The sequence below is a fragment of the Anomaloglossus baeobatrachus genome, chromosome 12 (genome assembly GCF_048569485.1).
Source record: "Anomaloglossus baeobatrachus isolate aAnoBae1 chromosome 12, aAnoBae1.hap1, whole genome shotgun sequence".
Taxonomy (NCBI): domain Eukaryota; kingdom Metazoa; phylum Chordata; class Amphibia; order Anura; family Aromobatidae; genus Anomaloglossus; species Anomaloglossus baeobatrachus.
The window spans coordinates 74,320,652-74,337,543 of record NC_134364.1 but is presented as its reverse complement, the minus strand read 5'-3'; the positions used below and the strand labels follow the sequence as shown (position 1 = coordinate 74,337,543).

General features: G+C 41.3%; 1 protein-coding gene across 9 annotated transcripts in view; it reads right to left on the bottom strand.

Annotated features, from left to right (window-relative positions):
- Positions 1–16,892, bottom strand: part of MEIS2 (Meis homeobox 2) — a 207,396-nt gene that overhangs the window by 48,998 nt on the left and 141,506 nt on the right. For all 9 annotated transcript variants that reach the window (XM_075330375.1, XM_075330376.1, XM_075330370.1 and 6 more), the window contains exon 9: positions 8,293–8,369. In XM_075330375.1, the coding sequence (XP_075186490.1) occupies positions 8,293–8,369 (77 nt within the window). The remainder of the gene's footprint in view (positions 1–8,292; positions 8,370–16,892) is intronic.

Here is a 16,892-nt window from a genome sequence, read left to right as displayed (position 1 = left end):
TCCCCAAAAAAAACAAAAGCCACATGGATGAAAAATGGACCGTTTTTTTTTTGCGGAAACACGGAATGGATGCGGCTGTCACACGGATGCAATTGTGGACACACGGATCTGTGTTTTGCGGTCCGCAAAAACGGTACAGTCGTGTGAATTAAGTCTAAATGTGGAAATCTCTCTCTTGCTCATATATCTCAAATTATATATAATTAAGACACCAAATTTTCCCTTACAAATACTGCCCAGTGAGATTGGTTTTCGTTCAACCTTGGCAAACTGTCCATCACAATCTCCCCCAAAAGCGATAGAAGCGCTCAGATCGCGTTCATAAAGTTTCCCGTCAGCGTTTATTCTTTATGATAAATGTAATAAAGCCGCGATTATGAATTGCTACGATATATATATATATATATATATATATATATATATATATACACAGGGTAAAATAAACTTCCGACATTCCCATTTGTATTGACAAATGTTCTGATAACAGCGCACATATCACATTCGAATAATCTCATTCATATCTCCCTATATTGAAAATTGGATTTTTAAGATTGTCAAATTTTTCCAGAACAGGAAATAAAAAAGACAAGAAAACGAAAGCCCTAATAGACCATTCCAAAGTCCCAAAAAGAGATGGATCTGTTGGCAAAAAAGCGTTTGAGACTATGTTATCAGTCTCTTCTCTAGGTTAGCAGTTTATTTCTACATTAATCACGTTGACAGAAGCAAGGCAACTCAATTTTCTGCCTCTCTAGCTAGGCACATCACTTTCTGTACCGCGCTCAGCGTGGACACGGCGGCATCTAAGCTGTGGTTACCGGTTTAATTGAAATGCTATCCACACTATAGGGTGCATTAAACTCCGATAACAGCAGTTCCTGTAGCCAACTTAAGTAGCTAAAAAAAAAAAGCGGTGAAAAAAAAAAAAAATTGCCCAACTGATAAGTCAGACAAACCAGCTAATTCTCCGAGCGTGTCTCTCATTGTGATCCGTAAAAAATGGGGGGGTGAAAAAATGAATCAGAGAACCACGAAAATCAATTGACCCGCGGGTGGCTCATCAGGAGCTCAGCCTGATAAAGCTAACGGCTTTGTTGGTGTCTGCCTGCCTGCACACCATAGATAGAGCACTTTGTAAATGAACCTGCTTTGATAAATATATTAAGGGAAGCTGTGAATAAAAGGCGAAGGTTTCTCATTTGTAAATACAGAGCCGGCTACATGGAATTAGAATGATAAAATAGAGTCCCATGTAATTAAGTTTGTATTAGTACTGAAATCCGTGCAAATACTCTCCCCGAATTCTGAAAGAGAACTGTCGTTTCAATTAATCTGAACATCACCCCGGAATGTCGGGAACAAAATTAAGCCTGCGATAAAAACCGGGGCCTGTATTTTGATAAGTAAATCCAATATCATTTCTTTGCGGCTCTGATCGTTGTCTGAAAATCCTGCAGCTTCTCTGCCTCCTCCCCCCCCTCCACCGCCTCTGCCTGTGTCTCTCTCTCATCCAGCCCTACAGTCAGGGCTAATCCACACAGAAAGGTAGCGTTCGAAAGCCGGCTGCGAAATATCAAAGCAGGTCGTGTGTAGTTATGATGGGCCAAGAAATCACACAACACACATCACAGCAGCCGGCTCAGAATCTTCAGAGCCCCCCGTGTCCCACTCAAGACCTCGCCGAGAAGCCTTGTGAAATGCAGAGAGTCAATCATAGAAGATATAGGTAAAGCAATTACAAACGCCATCTGCATTTCATGTTCTGCTAATTGACTTGTTCCAGGTGACTTCATGACCCCATGAACAGATTACTATAATATATATATATATATATATATATATATATATATATATATATATATATATAGATCGGGAAAAAGAAATTACCAAATGTTAAAATGTATATACCCTGCAGAAAGTATTAGATCATTCCCAAGAAGTAAATATGAACGGAGTCTTCAATCCCTCATTAATATTAGTTGTCCATTTTTTCAATTAGAGAAAAGCGAACCCGGAATATATATATATATATATATATATATATATATAAAAAATCAATTTACCCAATATATCCCCATAGCAGGCTGTTGTAGATTTGTTAAAAAGTATACAGTTTTAGAATAATCTTTTCTGACCATTAGGTGACTTGTATACTACATTTCTTATATCTTTGCCTTCAGTACTAGAAGCCTCCGCAGCTTCTTCTTGTGTGCTCTGGCTTTTTCTCCCTCCAGCTTCCCCCCTCTCCATAGGCTTTTATAGGCACTGAAGGCATATTTGTTGACAGATTTGAGCAGTTTTTGAGAGGGAATGATCAGTGCAGATGACAAATATAATTGATGAGAGGAAAAAGATGCTTTGTTTACTACATTTATTTTCTCTTCATCCTCTGTACTAGAAGCCTCAGCAGCTTCTCTTTTGTGCTCTGGCTTTTTCTCCCTACAGCTTTTTTCTCTTTCCTTTCACTCGCCATAGGCTTTTATAGGCACTGAAGAAGGATTTATTGACACATTTGAGCGGGAATGATCAGTACAGATTACAAATTTAATTGCCGAGTGGAAAAATATGCTTTGTATACTACATTTCTTTTATCTTTTCCCTCTGTACTAGAAGCCTCAGCAGCTTCTTCCTGAGTGATATGTTATTTTCTCCCTACAGGTTGTCGTTCTCCCCTCTCCCTTTATATAGGTTTTTATATGCACTGAGGACAGATTTGAGCAGTTTTTTGAGAGGGAATGATCAGTGCAAATGACAAATATTATTGATGAGTGGCAAAGATGCTTTGTATACTACTACATTTCTTTTATATTTGCCCTCTGTACTAGAAGCTTCAGCAGCTTTTCCTGGTGTGCTCTCCTTTTATCTTCCTACAGGTTTTCTCTCTCGCCTCTCCCTCTCCATAGGCACTGAAGACAGGTTTGTTGACATATTTGAGTAGTTTTTGAGAGGGAATTATCAGTGCATGCGCCATAAATCTAATTGATGAGTGGAAAAGATGCTTTGTATACTACAGTTCTTTTATCTTTGCCTTCTTGTGTGCTCTGGCTTTTTTTCTCTCTCTCTCTTCTCTCCCTCTCCATAGGCTTTTATAAGCAGTGAGGACAGATTTGCTGACAGATTTGAGCAGTTCTTGAGAGGGAATGATCAGTGCAGATGACATAAATATAACTGATGAGTGGAAAAAGATGCTTTGTATACTACATTTCTTCTATCTTTGCCCTCTGTACTAGAAGCCTCTGCAGCTTCTCCTTGTGTGCTCTGGCTTTTTATCCGTACAGCTTCTCTCTTCCCTCTCCCTGTCCATAGGCGTTTATAGGCAGTGAGGACAGATGATTTTGTTGACAGATGTGAGCAGTTTTTGAGAGGGAATCATCAGTGCAGATAACAAATATAATTGATGAGTGGAAAAAGATGCTTTGTATACTACATTTCTTTTAACTTTGCCCTCTGTACTAGAAGCTTCAGCATGTTCTCCTTGTGTCCTCTCCCTTTTTCTCCCTACAGCTTTTCTCTCTTCCCCCTTTCCCTCTCCACAAGCTTTTATAGGCACTGAGGACAGATTGGAGCAGTTCTTGAGAGGGAATGATCAGTGCAGATGACAAATATAACCGATGAGTGGAAAAAGATGATTTCTATACTACAGTTCTTTTATCTTTGCCTTCTTGTGTGCTCTGGCTTTTTCTCTCCCTTCTCTTCCTCTCTATAGGCTTTTATAGGAACTGAGGACAGATTTGTAGACAGATTTGAGCAGTTTTTGAGAGGGAATAATCAGTTCAGATGACATCAATATAAATGATGAGTGGAAAAAGATGCTTTGTATACTACAGTTCTTTTATCTTTGCCTTGTATACTAGAAGCCTCAGCAGCCTCTTTTCTGCTCTGGCTTTTTCTCTCTCTCCCTCTCTATAGGCTTTTATAGGCACTGAAGACAGATTTGTAGACAGACTTGGGCAGGTTTTTAGAGGGAATAATCAGTGCAGATGACATAAATATAACTGATGAGTGGAAAAAGATGCTTTGTATGCTACATTTCTTTTATCTTTGCCCCCTATACTAGAAGCCTCAGCAGCTTCTTGTGTGCTTTGGCTTTTTCCTCTCTCTCCCCTCTCCCTCTCTATAGGCTTTTATAGGAACTGAGGACAGATTTGTATACAGATTTGAGTAGTTTTTGAGAGGGAATGATCAGTGTACATGACATAAATATAACTGATGAGTGGAAAAAGATGCTTTGTATGCTACATTTCTTTTATCTTTGCCCCCTATACTAGAAGCCTCAGCAGCTTCTTGTGTGCTTTGGCTTTTTCCTCTCTCTCCCCTTTCCCTCTCTATAGGCTTTTATAGGAACTGAGGACAGATTTGCATACAGATTTGAGTAGTTTTTGAGAGGGAATGATCAGTGTACATGACATAAATATAACTGATGAGTGGAAAAAGATGCTTTGTATGCTACATTTCTTTTATCTTTGCCCCCTATACTAGAAGCCTCAGCAGCTTCTTGTGTGCTTTCCCTTTTTCCTCTCTCTCCCCTTTCCCTCTCTATAGGCTTTTATAGGAACTGAGGACAGATTTGTATACAGATTTGAGCGGTTTTTGAGAGGGAATGATCAGTGTACATGACATAAATATAACTGATGAGTGGAAAAAGATGCTTTGTATGCTACATTTCTTTTATCTTTGCCCCCTATACTAGAAGCCTCAGCAGCTTCTTGTGTGCTTTGGCTTTTTCCTCTCTCTCCCCTTTCCCTCTCTATAGGCTTTTATAGGAACTGAGGACAGATTTGTAGACAGATTTGAGAAGTTTTTGAGAGGGAATGATCAGTGTACATGACATAAATATAACTGATGGGTGGAAAAAGATGCTTTGTATACTACAGTTCTTTTATCTTTGCCTTCTGTACTAGCAGGCCTCAGCAGGCTTTTTCCTCTCTCTCCCCTCTCCCTTTCTATTGGCTTTTATAGGAACTGAGGACAGATTTGTAGACAGATTTGAGCAGTTTTTGAAAGGGAATGAAATATAATTGAGTGGAAAAAGAAGAATGTTTTTCTAATAAGATATATTACAAAATGTCTTATCTTCACTTGTGTTATTGATTTATGAAAAAAGTGCAGTAATGGATATAATACTCTCCAAGCACCCGGTGTGCTGTACGGGCTTTTAAGGTGACTGGGTTCCTTTTGGGTGCAGTAGTGTATCCATAGCATGTTATTTAATACATAAATTGCTGGTCAAGGCTAAGTAGGAGTATAAAGCGCCTGCAGATGATTACGAACAGTAAGGTTCTCTGAAATCTAGAAGCTGAGAGCCCCTGCTGTAAAAAGTATAAATCAGCTTGTTAAAAGGCAACACCAAGTAGCTTTTAATCAAATGTCACAGACTGCAGCATTATGATTTTCCTCCCTCATTAAAAGCAGAGCCATTGAAAGCATTATTGGAGCGCTAGAAGAATTGCATCTGCTGTCCTCCACTGCACACATCACCGGCCTCTCTCATCTGTGTATATATGAGGCAAGAAGCGCGCACAACAAGCCCGGCCTGACAACTGTGCACACGTGAGGAGCACGCACTGCAAGCCAGACCCCGGAGGATGGCAATATCATCATCACCATCATCACAGGCTGCAGCCGTCAGGTGCTGCACAGCATATGCTGTAAACTCACTTGAGCTGCAGTACCACGCACAGCCCACAGACAAGAGTGGCGCTGTTCCTTTTCATTTTTATAATCTCATACCATCTCATACCATCTGTTTAAGATCTCAGTTGGTGCATGCTAATACTAGTATATGATAATGATCAACGGAGATTTTCTCAATAATAGTAATAATAATAGTAATTTCAATAAAAAAGCACATCTATAAATATACATGTTATATAGGATGAAAAAAGACACCGCTCCATCAAATTCAACCTTCCCCACCAATTCTCCATCACAGATTATTTGTAACCCACAGTGGTCGTTTGTTGGAAGGTTGTGTGCACACGTCGCATTTTTGCCATAGTTTTTTTTTTTTTTTTGAAGATTTTCAGAAATTTGTAAGGAAATCTTGATGCCAGCAAAGTCTATGAGAATTCTGAAGTGTTGTGCACACGATCTGGACTTTTCCCTTGCAGATTTTGTTGCATGTCAATTCTTTCAGCGTGAAAGCAATGAAAAAAAAATGCATAAAAAAGTGCATCGAAAAACGCAGCAAAAACATGTTTTTTACACAGAACGTTCAGATCGTTTGCAACCAAATCTGCAATGTGTGCACATAACCTAAAGCATCCAGCTGCTTTATAGGGAATTCTACACTCGGACCGCTCTAACTGTAAAGAACCCTTTCCTATTTAGCTGCCGGAATCGCTTTTCTTCCACTCGCAGTGAGTGCCCCCTGGTCCTTAGTATTGTCTTTGGAAGAAATAAGTCATGTGCCAGTCCTTTATATTGACCACACATGTATTTATACATATAAATGAGATCTCCTCTGAGACGTCTTTTTTCTAAGCTGAACATATCTAACTTTTCCAACTTCTCATCATATGGGCGGCCTCTATTCCTCTCATCATACGGGCGGCCTCCATTCCTCTCATCATACGGGCGGCCTCCATTCCTCTCATCATACGGGCGGCCTCCATTCCTCTCATCATACGGGCGGCCTCCATTCCTCTCATCATACGGGCGGCCTCCATTCCTCTCATCATACGGGCGGCCTCCATTCCTCTCATCATACGGGCGGCCTCTATTCCTCTCATCATACGGGCGGTCTCTATTCCTCTCATCATACGGGCGGCCTCCATTCCTCTCATCATACGGGCGGCCTCCATTCCTCTCATCATACGGGCAGCCTCTATTCCTCTCATCATATGGGCGGCCTCCATTCCTCTCATCATACAGGCGGCCTCCATTTCTCTCATCATACGGGCGGCCTCCATTCCTCTCATCATACGGGCGGCCTCCATTCCTCTCATCATACGGGCGGCCTCCATTCCTCTCATCATACGGGCGGCCTCCATTCTTCTTATCATACGGGCGGCCTCCATTCCTCTCATCACATGAGCGTCTTCCATTCCTCGTAGTAGTCTAGTTGCCCGCCTAACTTCTGAATGTCCTTTTTAAAATGTGGAGCCCAAAACTGGATCCCATATTCCAGATGTGGCCTTACAAGTGATTTATAGAGGGGTAACAATACGTTGGGATCACGGGATCTAATCTCTCTTTTTATACACAAAATATAAAAAAAGCAACAATAAGAGGATAATGTCCTCCAAAAATCAAGTATTACTCACAGCAAGTTGGGCTGCAGTGTGTACATCGCCCTGGCCAAAAACTGATGCTCTAGCAGGATACAGCTAAACCCCCACTAAGTGAAGGCATCACAGGTGCAGGAGAAGCAGATCACACACACACCTTCATGGAATGGAGGGGAGGTGACTGCTAGATGATAAAACTGCACACAAGTGGCTTGCATAGAGCGCTGTTCACATGCAGATGACACAGTCACAAACCCGCAGCCTATTAGGTAACGCCCTTCTATTAGATCAGGCGGGCTGCCAAGCCGTACTCCACTGTATATCATGCACGGACAGACACTCTACAATGCAAGGCCCAACAGAAAGGGGCCTGGCTGTATCCTGTACAAACAAAAAAATATGAGGTTTTTGTTGGTATTTATGGCCATAATACATTGTAGAGTGTCTGTCCGTGCATGATATACAGTGGAGTACGGCTTGGCAGCCCGCCTGATCTAATAGAAGGGCGTTACCTAATAGGCTGCGGGTTTGTGACTGTGTCATCTGCATGTGAACAGCGCTCTATGCAAGCCACTTGTGTGCAGTTTTATCATCTAGCAGTCACCTCCCCTCCATTCCATGAAGGTGTGTGTGTGATCTGCTTCTCCTGCACCTGTGATGCCTTCACTTAGTGGGGGTTTAGCTGTATCCTGCTAGAGCATCAGTTTTTGGCCAGGGCGATGTACACACTGCAGCCCAACTTGCTGTGAGTAACTCTTTTTATACACCCTAAAATCTTGCTTGCTTTAGCAGCTGCTGCTTGACATTGAGTGCTGCTGCTCAGCTTATTTGTAATGAGAATACCCAAGTCCTTCTCCTGTTCTGTAGTCCCGAGTTTACTTCCATTTAATGTATACGCAGCTATAGGATTACTCTGTCCTAGGTGCATTACTCTACATTTAATATATATAAAGCAATACAAACAATGAAATAGAAATGAATAATCATCATGCAAAGAATGTTTTTGAACGTATGGAATAAAGACAATGAAGTATATGGAGTAATTGTTCTCCTTCTTACTTACCAGTTATTTACTTGCAATATAGTCAGCCCTGTGTCTTGTGCTAACTGTTTCTTCTGTTCTTCTGAGGGGTATGGGTGCTGGAAGGAAAGAAACAGAACTTTAATTTGGAAGGAATGGATACACTTTGTAGCGTCTATATATAATATAATCTTTTCTGCTCCTGATGAGTGTCATAAGTCAGGAACAGATCATACCATACATCATAGAAGTCACTAACAAATGCCAAGATTTGCATGGGGCAAACAGAACCATAGCAGATTTTTTTTATTATTTCTGTTTAACCCCTTCCTAAATAACAGATTTTAAGCTAATGTTGAGAGAACACTGATTGTATGGAGTATGAAAAATGGCTGTATATTGGTGGAAAGAAACACAGGCTTTACAAAGACAAGCCATAAATCAGGGCTCGGAAAGCGGGGCAGTCGTCTCCTTACGGCTCCTGTGACATGGTTCTGTGAAAGGGCACTGGCGTCCCATCCCCGGTGTTTGTACTGCGCTGTTTGCACAGGCTGGAATGCTCCATTGCCAATACATTAGCCCAAGTCGAACAATAAATATCATCCATTCAACACCAAGCAAACTTTTTCCGCTTCTATGAAGGAATTAGTAAGGACGGGGCTTAAAGAACGGGTAATACAATGGGTTACATGAGTTTCCCCGGATAGTAACCAGCTTATTGTTTGTGTGCCAAAACGCATAGATATTGGGGCTCGGAGAAAAGAAAGAGGCACTCGAATGCAATTTGTGATGCAGAGCTGAGTGTAATAGTATATAATTGTGACTAATGACATAGAAGGGTTTCTGCCTGGTGGAACTGGCGGTGTGACAGTATCGCCCGGCGGCAGAGCGTGCAGGCAGGACAGGGTTAACTCTGTTTGTATGTATACCACAGGCTTTTAATATTCTGCAAATGTTAACACAGAAAGATGATAATGCCAAGTTAATATGGGTTAAGGATAAAATGAAATACATTTTTTCTGATTGCTGGGTGCTGACAATTTTTTGGCTTCCTCAGCAGCCTTTCTATTGAATCCGTGTAATTACACCCAGGCTTTCCCCCTGTGCGCCCCCCTCTCTGCTCCTCCTCTCCGCCTGCCCATGCCGCTAATGACCTCCTCACTGTTATCAAAACCACTAATAGTCCTGGGCCCAGGGAAAAGCAGTGATCAGGGCATATTGGGAAGCTCGGGGTAATTTGCATGGTCCGCTCACACTCATCTCGTCCCATCAGTGCCCGACTGTCAAACACTGTGAACAGACTGTGTGATAAATGCTACCTCTAACCCATAGACCCGCTCCCAACAATGCCACTGCCACCTATTCTCCTGGCGGTAATGGAGATAATGAATGAGCTCTGACGAGAAACCCGGCTCATCACCATCCCAGGGTGGCTGGGAACGCAGGGCCTCCAACTGCAAGGAGAAAAAGGAGCCTTAATTGGCTGAAAACATCATTTAAGCGAAAAAAGGGGGGACGCAGTATGTTAATTTCACCCACAGACTGTGCAAAGCTGTTAACTAGTTGTGTGCTCCATGACGTGGACCTCTGCTGGATTCGCTGTTTAATCCCTTTGATGCAGTGCGCTCCTTAGTAGCGCTTTGGGGACTCCTTTGGCCCGTACTTTGTGCCCTATACAGAATGAACAGTGACACAGAAAAAGAATCGATGGTAAATTGATTCCCGGCTCGGCCCCTCCTGGTGCTCTGTGACATCCTGAATAAGGAGAGCACCAGGATTTACCCTGCAGTGCACACAAATAAAACACCACTTTACAGGTTAGTAAACAGAAAGGTTGTCCTTGAGCGGAGATACTTGTCACTTCAGTCATTCCTCCTGACAACGCCGCCAACCAGCCATTTTCTGCCATAATGAGCTCCATGGAGCAGCACACGGTGTGGATGTTTCCACTAGTCCTCTAAAACCTTAATTGTGCCAACTATATCACTTGTATGATATATATCTAAATACTCAAACATTTCATATTGTATTAGAACTCTGTGTTTAAGGCGTCATTCAGACATCTGTTTTCCGGTACGTGTTGTATCCATGGTAGACCACGTACCCATTATAGTCTATGATGCTTTTCACATGTTCATGTTGTTTTGAGGACCATGTGTCCGGAAAAAATCACAGAGCCATGTCAGGTTTTGATCAGAGTATGGATCAAAATTACCCATAAAAGTCTATGGATCCGTGAAAATCATTGTTAGCACATGGGTGGCATCAGTGCACAATGCATGTGCTGACCATGAGACCATCATTAAAAATTGTAAAGTATAGAAGAAGCTTTGTCATTTATTTTTTCACACGAGAAAGCAATTGATGGTAAAAACTGACTCGGACCGAACACTGATGAAACTTGGATCCAAAACAGTGAAAAAAATCAAAACCAAAACATTTAGAAAATCACATCCAAACACTGAGAAATCAGAAGTAAAATGCTGAGAAAATTAGAAGCAAAGCAGTGAGAAAATCAGATCCAAAACCCTGAGAAAATCGGAATCAAAATACTGAGAAAATCAGATCCTAAACCCTGAGAAAATCAGATCCAAAACCCTGAGAAGATCAGAACCAAAACACTGAAAAAATAGGATCTAAACACTGAGAAAATCAGAACCAAAACACTGAGAAAATCAGATCCAAAACACTGAGAAAATCTGATCAGAAACCCTGAAAAGATCTGAACCAAAACACTGAAAAAAATAGGATCCAAACACTGAAAAAATCAGAATCAAAACAGTGACAAAATCAGATCCAAATAGTAAGAAAATCAGAAGCAAACCGCTTAGAAATCAGAAGCAAACACTGAGAAAATTAGAAGCAAAGCAGTGAGAAAATCAGACTCAAATCAATGAGAAAATCAGAATCAAAAGACTGAGAAAATCAGATTCAAAAGACTGAGAAAATCAGATCCAAAACACTGAGAAAATCAGATTCAAAACAGTGACAAAATCAGAATCAAAATACTGAGAAAATCAGATCCAAACCCTGAGAAGATCAGAACCAAAACACTGAAAAAAATAGATCCAAAACACTGAGGAAATAAAAAGAACCACAACAGTGAGAAAATTAGATCGAAAACAATAAGAAAATTAGTATCAAAATGCTGAGAAAATCAGAAGCAAAACAGTGAGACAATCAGAAGCTAAACACTGAGAAAATGAGATTGAAAACATTAAGAAAACCATATCCAAACACTGAGAAAATCAGAACCAACTGACTGATGAAAATCAGAACGAAAACACCGAGAAAATCAAAATTTAAACATTGATTAAAATCAGATATAAAACATTGATAAAAATCAGAGCGTTTTTTGCACAAGATATACTCATGGATGTGTGAATGAGGCCTGAGGCCGCTATTAGCATCTTATTATGCTGTATGGCTGCACTTAAGACGCCAGGGCTTTATGACTTTCAATATCAGCTATATCTGACACAACCTGAACAAGGTTAAGCAGAGATAACTAATTATAAGCCTCTGATCAGAAATCAAAGTGAAAATAGAATATTTTATGTTACCATTGTTTTCCTGGAGGTTATTCTAGATAAATGCTTTATTATAAGCTTCCAATAAAATCAGAATATTTGTTAGCTCAACAGTTCTCATAATTAATAAAAAAAAAATATTTTTTTTTTAGTTATAGTAAGTTATAAAAGAGCGTATAGTATTTTATTACTATCAGGAAGATCACCACTTTGTACACACACCGGCTTTTTCAGGTCAGTGTTTGTGGGTTAGGCCATAATACCTGAAAAAGCATAAAATAAGCAGGGTACATGTTGAGTAATTGGTGCAGAAATGTCTGCATTTCTTAGCAGGAAAAATGCTTAGGCAAAAACCTGTGGTTTTGATGCATTTTTGCCGTGGGTTTTTGGTGCAGATTTTTCCCATTCATTAGTATGCGTGAAATCTGCAGCAAAAACGCTGAAAGAATTGACATGCTACAGATCTAACTCCGCAAGGAGAAAATACTCCACGTCTGCAGGAGACTTCAGGATTCTCATTCACTTTGCTGGGACTAGGAAACCCTTCAGGTTTTGTGACAAATCTGCAAGGAAAAAATGCATCACAAACGAAACATGTGAACGCAGCGTATAAGGAATGAAGCTTACCAGTGGCTAAAGTTCTCCAGAAATGACCGAAAATATGCAAAGAATACATTTCAGGACAAAAGACACTGAAGTGTCCTAAGGAGTTTTCCTCCTGAAAAAGTTGGTGAGTTTGCACAGGTCTAAGACGTGTAAACATTGCAATGTTCTGGAGTTTTGACACTGGTCGTTGAGCCAAAGATAGAAGCGAGTGATAAATATAAGACATGTATAATGAAAAACCTGAAACTTCTCCTATTTTTGAATCTACTTGGCTTTGAATTTAAAACTGCATCTAAAAACCTGAACATGTGAACACTCCTCAAGGAGCCTTGAACCGCAAGCCCTTGAGATATCTTGTGTACTTTGGATGTAAGAAACAAAAAGTGCAAGAATAGGGTCTTATCTGTGAGAAACGCTGAACCTGCGATTAAGGTTTTGCTCACCTGGGAGGGGGGGGATGTGTCAGACACAACCACTACGAACAATCTAGGAAACACAGCTGCTGCAGCTCCTAGTATCAAGGATACTTTGTGACCACAAATAGGGTTGGGAAGGGTTAAATTGCCATGCTGCTGTGCAGTAAAGATGAGTGCTGGATCTTCGATATGTGGCGTTTCGGAGCAACCTCCTTCATCAGGATCATCACATTCACATTTGTGATGATCCTGATGAAGGAGGTTGCTCCGAAACGCGTTGTATAAAGTCACATATCGAAGATCCAGCATTCATCTTTATTGCACAGCAGCATGGAAATTTAACCCTTTCCACCCCTATTTGTGATCTTGTGTATTTTGTCATTCCCAATTTCCTTTTTTGCCAAAGGAAAGAAAACCTTAAAATGATGGAGTATAGGATAATAGTGCCTGATTGATCCCATTGACTTATAATGTCATATAGTTTCCATAAGGGTGTCTTTAATTGCCAAAAAAACCCTTTGCTACGTTACGCTTCTTTTCCCATCAAGTGTAATTTATGACGGAGTCTCCGATGCACATATGATACTAGTCAAGAAAATATGTTCTTTATATCCAGAGAAGCAAAATGGGTCTACTCACAAGGCATCCATAGGGATTTCTGACTGTATAACATGACAGATGTACCATTCGGGGATCTGAGAAAGCTGGGTGACTGTCACGATTCCTCTGTGCAGAGCATCTTGCAAATTAGAAGATGCTCTGGTGTGTTTTCCTAAATTACATTCCTGACAGTTACACGATTCTTCTGTGCAGAGCATCTTGCCTTTGAGATGCTCTGCTATGCCTTCTTCAGTTACTAAGCTGGCAGCCTTTTTGACAGCCCAGGATTCCATGTTTGTGCTGATTACTCAGGTGTTCCTCCTTACTGGCAATTGCTCAGGCTTCTTACTGAACATGCTTGCTCATAACTTTGCCAGTTGTATTCTCTGGTTCTGCAGTTGTGCTGTTGGCTTGTGTCTCTGCTAGTGTTCTGGTCTTTGTTCTTTGACCCGGACTGTTATTTGACTACTCTCTGTCCGCTCCCTATTCCTGTCGTTACCTCCTGCCTTCTGACCTCGGCCTGTTACCTGACCACGTCTCTGCTTTCTCCTTGAACTTATTATGTGCTCTCCTGGATTTCTGACCCTCGGATACTGACCTGACTACGCCTCCTTTTTCTCCTTGTCCTCCTGTTATCAGACCCTGGCTTTCCTGACTACTCTTCTGTCCATTCTGCCCGTAAGTAGTGACTGCATCACAGTGACAAGTTATAGTTTTATTGTCGCTGATTGTCACCCGGCTTCACCAGAAATTAATAGAACTAAGGTATCCCGTTGCATATATTTACTGCTCTGTATAATCTTACAAGGATCTGTAATTTCGGCACACACACACTGCCTATGGCAATTTTGTATGACTGTGCAGTCCTCGTTCCTGTGATATAAATCAAGGGCGATCTTGTTCTACCAAATTATACACTCATTAGACTTTATTACATTTTCCATGCTACAAATTGCTGCATTCATTACTTGGAAAAACTGGGTTGCAAAGCGAAGTATCAGTAGTGGTAAATATTGACTGATACTCTCCTAATTTGTATCTTAAGAAGTTGAGTGTAGCAACAAAGAACACAATGTAGAACATGTGCAAAGAACTTGTGACAAAACCGGGGGTTAAATATCCCGCAGCGAGAAGCCCTGGTGCTTGGAGATCCTGGTAGATCTTAAGGAGTTAAACACTTGCAGGACGCATGTGTAAAGAAATGTCGGAGCGATTGCATGAAGAGAGCCGGTGTGGGAGGCCACAGCTCATATTAGAGATTATAATGCAAAATATGGGAACTCACGATCAGCGTGGGCGTAATTAAATTAATTAGCGATATAAAGCACTCTGAGGGAAGTGTCTCCACACACAGAGGTATATGGATAAAACAGGTTTTAAATATTTAGTAGGAAGCCATCTGCTACATGCTGGTTTGTTCCTGAGAAATATAAATAAATAGATTTTATGTCTAAACCCTTGTGCGTGTCCCCTGCCTCCGACATTAGGGGTACAGTGCTGGCACCCCGGCGGATGGCAGCCGTCTCTGGGTGGTACTACTGTAAGGGATTAATTAGAACACTAATACTTGCTGCTCGCTGGATTTCGGCTCGCACACCATCCAGCTGGCCAGACATCTGACATGGCCACATGACTCACCCCTCATGTGATTTTCAGGAATATTAGCCAAACTATTTTGGAGGTGTTCGGACTTGTGCGCACATGTGCTGTAGTGGAGCAGCGAATCGCCACCAAAGAAGTGCAAAACAAATGTATTGTCAGTGAGGGTGCTTCCATTGTAAAAGGGGCAAACTGGATTTTGTTTTTTTTGCAAGCACCCAAAAAATATTTTGAGTGTCCACCCTCCATCTATACAAAACATGTGCAGGACTGGATCTATCATTAATACGTTTGCCCAGAAGACAGACACTAATTGTAATGATCGTTCTCAAAGTCAGCTCCTTCTGTGGTACTGGTACTGCGAAAGACTGTGTGGTACTGGTACTGCTGAAGACTGTGTGGTACTGCAGAAGACTGTGTGGTACTGCAAAAGACTGTGTGATACTGCAGAATACTGTGTGATACTGCAGAAGACTGTGTGATACTGCATAAGACTGTGATACTGCAGACGACTGATACTGCAGAAGACTGTGTGATACTGCAAAAGACTGTGTGGTACTGCAAAAGACTGTGTGGTACTGCGAAAGACTGTGTGGTACTGCGAAAGACTGTGTGGTACTGCAAAAGACTGTGTGGTACTGCGAAAGACTGTGTGGTACTGCGAAAGACTGTGTGGTACTGCAAAAGACTGTGAGGTACTGCAGAAGACTGTGTGGTACTGCAAAAGACTGTGTGGTACTGCAAAAGACTGTGTGGTATTGCAAAAGATTGTGGTACTGCAGAAGACTGTGGGATACTGCAGAAAACTGTGTCGTACTGCGGAAGACTGTGTGGTACTGCGGAAGACTGTGTGGTACTGCAAAAGACTGTGTGGTACTGCAAAAGACTGTGTGGTACTGCAAAAGACTGTGTGGTACTGCGAAAGACTGTGGTACTGCAAAAGACTATGGTACTGCGAAAGACTGTGTGGTACTGCGAAAGACTGTGTGGTACTGCGAAAGACTGTGTGGTACTGCGAAAGACTGTGTGGTACTGCAAAAGACTGTGTGGTACTGGTTCTCTGGAACACTGTGTGGTGCTCCGCTGTGTGGTACTGGTGCTCTGGAAGACTGTGTGGTACTCTGGTAGACCAGTTCCACAATGCCTACAAAGATGCCCAGAGAGCTTTTACTGCTTTGCTCTACATAACTGAAGGCCCTCTATGTGCTGATGTTGTATGCTGCCTTCATGGCACCATATAGCTAAGATATTTCACTATAATTACACTCAGAACATGCTGCAAAAAAAGTGACAAAGCATTTCCTAGATTTGCACGTCCACCCTGTGGGGTGTTGATGTGGAGAGCTTGGATCGGTCAGTTCAGATTTTACTGATTTATGACAGATGGAAGAATCCCGGGGTTGTCCGAGGTCTGATCATCTCATAACACCCTCAGTTAATGGCTAGCAGTTAAGCGGGGATTGTCAGGTTGTCAAGTTGTCAGGCTATCTTGGTTTATTAATCATTTATCTTTATTTTATGCTGTGTGTATATATTACACACATAATACTGTACAAAAAAACCTTTTAGTTAGGTGTGAAAAAAATGCTGCAAAGTAAGAATGTTTAAAAAATAAAAGTGTTAATAGACTATTTTTATCAATTAACAAAATGTACATGAACAAAAGAGAAATCAATATCACGTCAGTGTTTGATGTGACCACCATTTGCCTTCAAAACATCATCACACCTTGTCTCTTGCACAGTTCTTGAAGGAACTCGGCAGGGAGGTTTTTCCAAACATCTTGGAGAACCAACCGCAGATCTTTTGTGTATGAGGCTCGTGCGGATCCTTCGGTCTCTTTATGTAACACCAGACAGACTGGATGATATTGCAATCAGGGCTCTGTGGG